At 39.2% G+C, this 12,055-nt stretch overlaps 1 protein-coding gene across 3 annotated transcripts in view; it reads right to left on the bottom strand.

The window, feature by feature from the left end:
• LOC109968553 (partitioning defective 3 homolog B-like) overlaps positions 1-12,055 on the bottom strand; it is a 175,661-nt gene that overhangs the window by 49,101 nt on the left and 114,505 nt on the right. For all 3 annotated transcript variants that reach the window (XM_020614899.1, XM_020614898.1, XM_020614900.1), the window contains exon 23: positions 1,408-1,528. In XM_020614899.1, coding sequence (XP_020470555.1) covers positions 1,408-1,528 — 121 coding nt within the window. The remainder of the gene's footprint in view (positions 1-1,407; positions 1,529-12,055) is intronic.

Here is a 12,055-nt window from a genome sequence, read left to right on the forward strand (position 1 = left end):
AAGTCCTGAAAGCGTGTGATTAAGATTTGCTTTTGCTCCCAGGAAAGGAAAAATAAATATAGAGCCTGAAGTCGCCTCTGTTACTGTGTATCCCTACAGTTTCATCACTCAGTGACAACTAATAAATAATCTAAATCTTGAATATCATCAGCTCTCATTTTCAGATTGCTCTCTTACCCATGTTTATAAAAAATAAATAAATTAGTTGTGTAAATAAATTGTCTAAAAAAGTTTTTCACAGGTTTTGCTATGCACCTTCTCTATTAAAAGCATAATCAATAAGGGTAGACATCATCAGCCCATTTACTGGTAAAACACACACACATACAAATGTGCAGCAGCAGGTAGGAGGGAACATACTGTCATACTGTCAGTAATGGCACTTCCAGACTAATGAAAATAAAATCTGATACTTTTCAACATGTTTTTAATAGCAATATTCAGACTTGGGTAGCAACAGCAACCAACACAGTCACTGCAGGGTGACACCTTGCACCAGTGTGGGAGGTGAGTTCTTGTTAGTGCATCAATAATTTACTGTTATTTCACATTACAGACATGTTTTTTAACAACATGACGCCAGCTGCCTGAGCTCAGGAGTGAATCTGTGAGGGTGTGATGATAATTCTGTGATTTGAAAAACAGTATCTGTGGGATGACAAGCAAGTAAAACCTGCACTTATCTTCTCTGTGAACCGTGGATCATTTCAGTCCTATCAGTTCAATGCCTGCAGGAGCCATTAAAGTCAAAGAGCACTTGCAAGTGACAGTTAAAGGGCCTTGATCACTCGGCAGACACAATAAAATCAGTGATTATTCTGATAGGTGATAAGGAATTAAAACACACACACTGTACATTTAGTTTATTAGGTACACGCGGCTAAAACTGGCTAATACAGCAGCAGTCCTGCAATAAATCCTTCTTCATGATGGTGATAATGTTCATTTTTTTGTTAAAACTGGTCTAGAGAGGTGTTGATCAAACTGTATGAGAGGTATTTTGGTTATTTACTGTAGCACAGTGTCACTGATCTAAATTGGGCAGATGGTTCCGCAGAAACACCCGTCAGGATACTCAACAGCACCACAAGCTACAGCCTCCAGAATGATCATACCGTTGAATCATCAAGTCTAAAACAGCAGTTTTATTGGAGGACTGCTGTATTAGTTTTAGCTACAGTAGGTGTACATAATAGACTGCCAACTGAGCGTATGTACATACTGCACTGGTGTGTACACATGACAACTTGATGAAACAACTGATGAAAAGTTTAATAAATATCAGGACTGAAAAAGGTTCAGATGAAGAGACTATGAGGCTATTCACATACATGAGCTACATTTCTGTAGATATTTGTTTCCTTATGTGCCCATATTTAGATGTGTGTATGTGTATGCTACACTTACCCTATGTATGTCGTTTTCATGCACTCTGCGTCGCGGGTCCAGTTCTTCATAAGGTGGAACCATTCCATCTCTTCTCGCCTGATGGTACTCTCTCCTTAGCTGCTGGATCCTATCCACACTGCTACATATAGACACACACACACACACACAGCGCATGAACAGACATACACAGCCAAGCAGACATATACACAAAGGGGAACAAAAGCAAAAGCACACAACATGTTTTTGAGAAACAAGCTTTAAGATCATTCTGAAACACAAAACTTTAACTTTAATTTTCAGGCCCCAGACGTACAGTAATGTTTCTACATTTGAGTGCATTTAATATCACTCTGGGACGCAAACAAGTGTAAGTGTGTTCAGTAGTGAGTGAAACAATCAAGACTCCGACCAGATTTAGATTGTTGTATGTATTTGACATAAGTTTTTCTCACAACTGACTCACATCAGCATCAACATAAGACACTTCAAGAACTCATATCCTGATGATGATCCAGCAAATAGGGGTCATTTGTTTATTTTAACAGTAATTTTTGCATCATCAGCCAGCAGAATAAGGAACTGACCAGCCCATGTGAGTGCATGCAAACACACAAGACATACACACACAGACGCTAATCTCTTAATCATGCAAACTCCCTATATCTATATGTTTTCCATCATTTTTCTTTTCCTTTGCAAAGGGCAAGAAAACAAAAACAATCATTCTATGAATATTCTTTCTGTCTGTCAAAAAAGGAAATATGTACCACATCAGCACAAACCCTGGGCATCCTTGTGATTCATGCGCTTAGACACACATCCACACACACATAATGGAAATGTGGAGTATCATATCATACTAACACAGGTTGGGACAATCAACACAGCCATTACAGTTACAATACATACATAAAATGCAAGACAGAAGACTTGAAGCATAAAAAAACACTTTGGGCCAGATTTAGAGGCATATGGCACAGATGACGCATGAGCTGGTATACAACCTAATTTGGCCTGATGATAGTAGGAGTGTATCTGTCCCATCACATGGGTGTGAGATGGACAACTGAAAAACACAGGTGAAACACTGTCTGTGTAGACATGGTATTAATAAATCCTGGGCCAGAACTTGAGGTGTTCTATCCCTGGCAAGGAGTCAATAATCATGCACACAACATAAACTGTACAAACCGACTAATGAAAATATCTATACTGTAAGTACTGTAAGCACACCTATAAGTATATACTCACTACAGTTCTTTTAAGTAAAGATTTCTTTTGTCATGCACTGATTATGTGTGTGTGTCTTTCTTTGAGACTGACTTGAGACATTCAGTGATTCACTGTCTACACACTGCCCGCACAAAGGCATCAGTTAAGAAGAAAAAACCCTCTACTGTTCATGTATGTCCAGCTATTGTGGGATAGAGACGTTACACAGTGATGAGTGGGAAAAAACAGAACTACATCATACTACATACCAGAAGCAATGTGACGAACAATGACGCAGCACCTTCATCTTGGTAGCAGATTAGCAAGATTTATAGCAGGGGGGAATGGTTTGTTCCATTGTCTAATGTTACTCATGACTGGCAGTCACTATCCACACCTGCAGTAATGTCATTTGAAAGCCATTAATTCTTTCATAGTAAGACTATCCTGAAAACAAAGCTCTCATCACATAAACAAATATAAATTATAACTGGGTTAACTCTAGCTACCTGACCTTCAAAACGATATGTAATGCTAGATTGTGCACTTCATGCAGTTATAATGCATACACAGTTTTTCCCCCTGTGGCCATTTTTCTTTACTTTAGTCCTGCCCACTGATTCACCCTTCTCTCCATGAAACCATAAACCCAGAGAGCTGTGAGAATGAGAGTAATATCTGCAGCATCTGAAAACAAATTATACTTGGTCTCACATCACAAATCATGTCTATTGCATGTGCTTTCTGAAAACATGGCTGTTTAAATGTCCTTTTGGTAGTGTGTCTTTATGCACCACACTGTGCCTTCCTCTACTCTCCTTCTGTCTTGATTCTGAATATTATCTGGTTCCCATTTACCCTTCACATGAAAGTCACATTGTAGATAGAGAAAAACTCTAGTGTGTACAGTTTATACTGTATCGAGTACTGCAATATAGTGAAACCATCTACTGTAGTGTCTGTGTGTATATGAGTGTGTTTCTGCTCTGTAATCTAGCCGCACAGAGTAAGAGAGCTGCGTCAGCAGTAACACACACTATCTACTGTGCAAAGAGTGGATTTGGAACAGAGTGAAATCAGATGCAAACTGCACCTGGTGACTTTTAGTCTTGACTTTCTTATCTTGTTTTTGTATTATGTTTAATTCCATTCCTTTTCAATTACATATTTTACAAATCTGTTCATTTATTTCACTGAACTAGCATTTCAAGTTGTGCTTTATTGTGTTATTAAGTGCTTAAATCCAAAAATGTCATATTTATTTCAATCAAAGTTTATTATTGAATTGACTATCTTTACCACCTTATTCAGCATTATAGAGACTACAACATTCCCGAATATATAGGAAACACCTTTGGCAAACTGGCAGCTCATAACAAGGAGATCACACAGACAGAAATAAACACTCATGGTTAGAGGCTACATCTTGCATCTTCCCTTTCTTCTTGCATCCATCCTTTGACCAGTCCTTTCTGATTGCATGTGCTCCTGGACAGCAGAGGTGTTCGACATAGAAAGGTGACTGTTTAACCCTCTCCTTGTTCCTCGTAACTACATTTTCTCAGCAACATATTTGTAATGGCTACCCTGAGCAGCTCATAAACTAACAGGAGAAGTTAACACTGGAGAGTGGTTATGTATGATTAAACTGGATGGCTCTTAACACCCTTGTTGTAAATGTTTTTGTGAGGGTTCTGTTCCCCTGTTGGATTTTTATGAAGTGCACAAGTCATGAGTGGTACTGTATCTCATTCCTGTTTATTAGGGCCACACCATACTTAGGATGCTTTCGAAATTAAAGAAATGGTTAAACATGAGAAATGAAACAAATACGGGTGTGTTCAAACAGACCTTTGTGAATTTTACCAGTGGTGTAGTTGCCTACAAAGTCAGTAAAATAACACAAGATGATGCAAAACCACACAAAGTTTCAGTTAAAAATTGCCAGTCATCTTGCATGAATGTAAAAACAAATGAGAAACAAAGAAGAGGGACTGGATAGAGAGAAGAGAGCTGAATTTCCTGGTTTTGCCTTCAGTCTCACACAAACATAAACAGGCACATACACACATACTACTGTTGGTGCATACACTGAAAGCTAGCTAAGTACAGCTAATGTCAATACAGTTATTACATTGGCAAAAATAAACATTAACCACACAAATATTAACTATTAACTATATTTGTTTGTTTTGTTTTAACCACTACAGTACACACCTCATGCAAATATGCTCACACAGAGACTTACACACCCCTCATCCTCTGCTCTGAGCCTGAGAGAATAAGGTGATAAAATGTACACAACATTCATTTGTTGTCCACAGACATGTGCACAATCATAAACAAAGACTCAGAAGTACACAGACACATGCAAAGAATGTTTCCTATGATGTATGGCCTCATAAAAGGAAAATCAAGAAGAAGGCTCAAGAAGAAATACATAAATATCACAAAGACATGTAATGCAACTCACACAGAAGCACAAAAACCTATCTATGCAAACATTTCTATGACCCCAGACAGAGGAACTAAGAAATCTATTGATTAGCTTGTTTGGAAATAAAACCACATTATGTTTAGGAATAAAATCTCTTGAAATACACAAGCCACACACTGGAATTGAACTTGGCTGTCCTAAATATCCATCCACTGCAACCTCCTCCTAACACAGACTCTGTTACTTACTCCTTTCCTTGTGTCATAATGAATATGGTCGCTAGATATCACCAAACTATAACACATAACAGTTCGTCATAATAACCTGCTGGCACAAATGGCATCTACTGCCGTCTTTTACAGGAGGATAGTCTCGGAGAAACAAGTAAGACACAGAAGACGCTGCCTTGTAAGATTTCACCTTCTGACTTCTTTGTGGGTATTTAAACTTCGCTATAGGAATGAAGGAATGGCTCATAAGGTAACAGTCAAATAGCTAAGGTATGACACAGTAGATGACTGTGTACCTAAAAACAAACAAACAAAACTTTAATTAATAAAACTTCCGCATCAGGCATAACGTCAAAGTGTAAAATAGTAAGTCATATTTATATTAAGTATTCCAAAAAAAAAAACTTGAGGCTACCCCCAGCAAGAACAGATTCCTTTTCCTTTTACTCTCCCTCTCTTCCTCTCTCACAAGCACACACATACGCACAGAAATGCAAGAGATCAATCTCTTGCTCTTGCTCTGTCACACCAATAATAATTCTATAAATGTTTAAACTCAGAATCTGAGTCGGCATAGCTGTTAATAACGCTGCTGTTAATAATTGAGACTTCTGTTCCATTAATAACGTGGTGAGACACGCCCTACAATATATCAGTGTCCACAGTAAAGGAATGTGTCCTTGTCATTAAAGCCTATAAATATTTACAAGACTGTTTATAAGAGGTGTATTTTTTTTTCTATTACATCCTTACTGGCTTGTTTTGAATTATTTTTGGGGCCTCTGTCATGAAATCCAACTAAAAGCCAGACTCCAGTTTTGATATCGGGCTGAAATGCGACATATGATCACAAGTTATGCATATTTAACATTAATTTTTAATGACATAATGTGGGATCTGTCAAACCCTGTAGCAACACAGTCCATCCAGCAAAAGAAAAATGCACTGGTTGTAATTCTTCTAAATATGTTTTATTTATTTAAAGCTTAGCTATACTTTTAAAAGAAATTATCAAGTTTACTTTAACAGTGATTTGTCATATTCACCTAAAGATCTACCGTCTCGTATCAGATAAATTAATTAAGAGATTTAGCAGTTAAAGACAGATGGATAGATAAAATAGGAAAGAAAAGACAGGTCAATATCATGCAGTGCTTTCTAACAGATTGACCAAGTGGACAGGTTTCATAAATTTGACTGAAATCTGCCTGAGGACTTTGGTGTAGTCCTCCACACAAGCAGCGATCCACATGGAAGCACTCAAATGCACATGTACTGGTAATGTAGGGTCTCGTCTTAGATGCGGCACAGGGGAAATACACTATGTTACCCAGACTCTTGGCTCAGTCTGATCTTTCGTGTGTGTACAGCGAGCGTGTGTGCTACAACTAGTACTTCAAGTAGAGAAAAAATGAGAAGCTAAACAATCCAGCAATATGTAAAGGGGCATGTTTGAGAAATAGAAGCAGAGAGCAGGGAGTGTGTGCCAGTCTTGTATTCCTGAAGGGGAACAAACATATGGAAAGGATAATGGCATACTGGCAGAGCTGCTGACCTAACCTGAAAACATTGGAACAGAAAAGTGGTATTTCCTTTCATTAGCACAAGCACAAAGTCATGACAACCACCTTGTAAAATCAATAAAGCTTGAAAACAAACTGCTATTGATCCAGAAGCTTAAGAGGTGGTACATGTAATGCTTCACTTCAGTGTCTGAATTCTTTGGACTTTGTGCAACATGGCGCTTTAAGGCTCATTACAAATTGTAAACTTCTTACCCATCACTGTACTGTTTATGCTCATGTTGGTTGGACCTTCCTGATCTGTCTAACACTCCTCCATTGGAGTTATTTTATTCATAAAGCAATTGTTGGCTTTTTTCTGGCTTATTTGTGTAGTGAATTGAAAGAAAAGCTGGGTGTTCTTGTGCTTTTGGATCACAGAACATGCTGACGGTACCAAAAGTTAAAGCTGAATTTGGTAAGTGAGCCTTTTTTATGCACCTCCTCATAAATGGAACTCTTCACAAATGGAGCTAAAATTGCATTAATTGTTTTTTGTTTGTATGTTTTCTGGAGTAGATTTAAAGCTTCACTGCGTGGAATCATTGCTTCATTAGGTACCAGCCAGGGTTTTTTTTTTTTATTCTATTTGTTGTCATGCTTTAAAATAGTGCATATGACTTAGGGGGATATTTACTCAGGTTTTGCCTTTTGTGTTTTTACACATTTTGATTTATTTCTATTATCAACTGCTTGCTTGACTAATGAGAGGACGTTATGTATTTATTTGTACTGTTTGTAACTGAGTTGTTACACTCTCGAAGAGATTTTTAATCGCAATGCAATCTTCGTCATTAAATAAAGGTTAAATAAAAAAATAAAAATCATTTATAATAGTATAACCCTATTGTAACTTTTAACAGAATTCATTATGTTGTTACAGTACACAGGAGAAATCATTAATTAGCATTTAAACTCATAAATGAACAGTGCAAAAATGATTTTATTTTTAGGCTGGTATCAGTTCTTGGCAATGACAGGACACAAACCACAGTCGATATTAGTGAGGGAACAGAACAGAGGAAATGAAGCTAAATACTGACTGATGATGACAAGAGGGAGTTGTAGTCTTTTTCTTTCCGCACGTCCACACGTGCTGGTCTGTGTTCTCCCCTGTGTCTGGTTGTAGGGTGGGGGATCGTTATCAGCTGTGTCTTACAAGGATCAACTAGACCACAACAACAGACACAGGTCAATGCGTTATCTCTGTCACACTCAGCTGCTTGCTTCCATTTACAGTTCCTCCCTCACTCACTCACTCACACACACACACACACACACACACACACACACACACACACACACACACACACACACACACACACACTGGACTACTTGAAATTAATGAAAGCAGCTTAATCAGTGTGAGTTATTGTCCGTCATCTGTTTACATGGATATGAGCTTTCTTTACTTTGCTGTATATCTTCTATCATTTTGACATTTCTGTGATGGATTCTGGTTTTTTCCACCTTTTCTTTTACTGGAACTCATTTACTGCAGTAAATATTCACAAATCTGCCACTCTTTCAATCTAATTTCAATTTCTCACACCTCCATTCATTCTTTTCTCCCTCTCTCGCCTCATCCTACCCGCTACAGTTTATGCAGGCAATCATCTCCACTGTCATCTCTATCCCCACCTTGATACCATCCATCTCTCCTTCCCTCCCACTCCATCTTAAACTCTATCATCTGCTCATCTCCAGCTCCTCTGCCCTGCCTTCGTTTCCCTCCTTCACCTCACCCTTTATCATCTTCTTCCTCCCAATTTCCCAAGCTTGTCTTTGGTTTTAATTAGCTGACGTCTCTGCTAATAAAGTTTGACAACAAAGGATCACCAATCTTGGCAGGTGGGTCAGAGGGGGGAAAAAGAAAGAGAGGGGCAGCAACAGGAGAAGAGAGAATGTGCGAAAGAAAGACTCAGTAATTCACTGCAGTTGTGTATGCGGAGTGGGCACGTACATTCTGTCGCGTTGCTCTGCTCCTCTCTTTTCCTCTATAGCCTAACAGGAAGTGACACGTGTTTTTAAAATGCAGCTGACAGGATATGACAGTGCTCCTTACGCGGCACCATCTAAGCACGGGCAGTAATTAGCGCTCTATCGACTGCCATGACATCAATCAGACTAGCTGTCTAAATGCCTGCAAGTGCAAAAGAGACACTCACAGTGACAGAGGGTGCTGGCATCCTATCACCATGACAATCAGTGTGTGTGTGTGTGTGTGGTGCACAGGTTTAATATTGTCTAGCATAACATTATTTTGACACCCCTCCTTTATTCATATGTGTGTGTGAGGATTTAAGAAGCATCTTTACTCCACACTTACATACAGTATGATACAAAGTTATAGACTTGTGTTACTGCCTATTTATATTAGTGTTATTGCTCATCCACTTTATATTTCACTTGTATTATGTGGCGTTCGTGTGGACGGAAAAGTAAGAATCCATTGTACAGGGAAACACGTTCCCTAACTGTGCATATGACAAATAAACACTTTGACCTTTATAATTAAAACAGCCACTAGAGGCTATCGCTAAAGAAAAAGAAAAGTTATCATAACAACAATCATGAATGTATCTATAATCAAAAGTTAACCACTAGGTCACCATTATCCCCTACTGCGCATAACACACCCCCTACCACCCAAATCAGGCTAAACATCTCTGTACTGTCCACTGTCCTACAATAGGCATGCTCCACACTTAGCTGAACACTTAGCAGGCCTTTAAACACCGAGCACGCACACAGCCCGAGCACATACTCTGTTCTTCCAGGAGATCCAGATAGATAATTTAGCCATCCCTGTATGTTTAATCTTCTTTCTGACAGATTATGTATGTGGGTCCAAAAATAAATAACTCAAATAAAAACTGCTCTCCCAAACTCTGGAACCACCCTTTCAATAATTCAAACAAACCAGATAATCTGCAACACCTGACAAACAAAGGCGCTAAAGTCTCCCCCTGTGAACAAAATGGGACACTCCACCCTATGACAAGGATCAAGGTGTGCCACGTGTCTATTTGTAGCTATAAACCTCCACTGACGGTCACCAGCCCATTTATCAATGGGCTGCTTATACAAGAATTGCCAGCTGCCTTTCAGAGTAAAATCTGGACCAAAGACAGGGGGAGTACTACAGGTGGCAAACTGGCTGGCATAAAATCACATAGGCAGGCTGTCTGGCTCAACATTCCCCCTTGATATTAACAGTTGTGTGTGTGTGTTTGTGTCAGGAGCCCTACTAGCTTAACACCTCAGCCAACAACAATAGCTGCAAAGGGCATCTCATTAAAGCTGTACTTACACTTGACGAAAGGGGTTAACTGCTGATTTTAACCACAGACACATTAGGCAGATGTATTGTACATGATTGGGCTGTATTGTCCTTTAATTATATTCCTCACAGTAGCTGAGTTGGTGTTCCTTTATTTAATTTATGATATATGATGGGAAGATCCATCTTGTCTCGTTAGTGTACAGGAGACTTCTGCCATGTTTTTGTTCTTTTATTCACTGTGATACAGAGGGTGGTTGCAGTCAAAATGGGTTCACTAAATGTCTGTTTCTGAAACAACTGAGCTTTTCTTCGACTTGCCCAATGATGTTCTCACAATCAATGCGCATCCCTCACATACTCCATTATCAGCAGTACAAGTTCTTCCTAATTAAACAACAAAACAGGCTTTTTTTAAAGCCCTTAAAAAGACCCATATGTATTTTTTGGCTTGATTAACAGCACAATGTTGTTAGTCACGTCTTCCCAAACTGCTGCTAAAATGACTCATTTGAGGGTTATTTTTCATCAGCTACCAGTAGGTTAAGATCTGGGAAGGTTCTGGCATAAAACTACTGTACTTAGGAAGGCAGCACATTGAGGCTCTCACAGAACAGAAGGAAAGATGTTGCCCCCAGCGCTAATAGTGTTATCTGTGTGTGTACCAGTAGACTGTACTTGATTCTAGCTTGAATAAGAATTTCTCAAATCACTGCATTGGGTGTGAGCAGTCACTCCAGCTCACCTTAAGAATAAGTTGACATGCTCAACAACAGCCAGCTGGGAAGTGAGCATATCATGGTGCGCACCCTGCTACGAGGAGCCACTCTATCCCCACAAACACATATTGTATATACTGTACATTTTAATTAGAATAATAATCACACAAAAGGCACCCACTAATATTCTGACACACGGTAAAAGAGCAGACACAAGTAATGCGCTGCATAGGAGCCATAAAAGTCTTTTAGTGAATTAGGATAAAAGACAAAATATAATGCACACACAGAAACACACGCACCCACACACAAAAAGTCTGCATGTTGCTTAGTTACGAATTGCCACTACTGAACTCATGTTTTCTCTCTGAATGAACAAGGCATAAGAAAGAATACATCTATATAAAGGGAAATAAAACATGAAAGGCATTTAAAGCTAGTTCAGTCCTTGAGCATATACAGTTTGTGTCTTGAACTTTTTAGTGTTCATCTTTTTAAGAACCAGAGCGTATGTGCCCATGTGTCCTTTTACCGTGTACGTGCTCCATCGCAGGCGGATGTCCTTTGCATGGAATTTATTTTTCATTGACATCTACTTGTGCAAATATGAGAAGCGGAAATCATAAATGAGACCAAGAGAGTATGACAGGGAGAAGAGAGACATAGAAAGGGTCTGCTGAAAGAAAGAGTGCGAGGGGGAGGAAGGGATGGGGCCGACAAGTGCCTCTTGAGAGCTTTTCCTTATTAGCCAGGCTGAATCACGCACTTTTGAGTCCGGAAAACGCACTCTGGCCCTTTTCTCATCTGCTCTCCATCACTTGTGCCCCCCCCCTCAAACCTCTTGTCATTCTTCTCTTTTAGTCCTCTTTACATCCTCTACTCCCAGCATCTCGGTTCACTCTATTCTCCTCACTAGGTGATTCACTATTCTCATTCCTGCAATTACTTGGGTCCACTCATGTCTCCTTGGGCCCCTGTTTTTATACTTCAAATTAATCCTTCCTCTTTATTTATTTTCTAGTTTAAGTATTTTCTGTTCAGGTTCTGTTTACAGTATTTGTGCATTTTCCCAGTTTCCCGCACCCTTTACTTCCCCTTTCTCTTTTCTGTATCCCGGTCCTTCTGTATCTCTTTCTGCTCTTAGAATTACATCGCCCTTTTCTTCATCACTTCCTCCCACTAATTTGTTCGTTTAGCACCAATTGCTCAAGCTGGCTGTTTCT

The sequence above is a fragment of the Monopterus albus genome, unplaced genomic scaffold, assembly GCF_001952655.1.
Source record: "Monopterus albus unplaced genomic scaffold, M_albus_1.0 scaffold153.1, whole genome shotgun sequence".
In the NCBI taxonomy this organism is placed as follows: domain Eukaryota; kingdom Metazoa; phylum Chordata; class Actinopteri; order Synbranchiformes; family Synbranchidae; genus Monopterus; species Monopterus albus.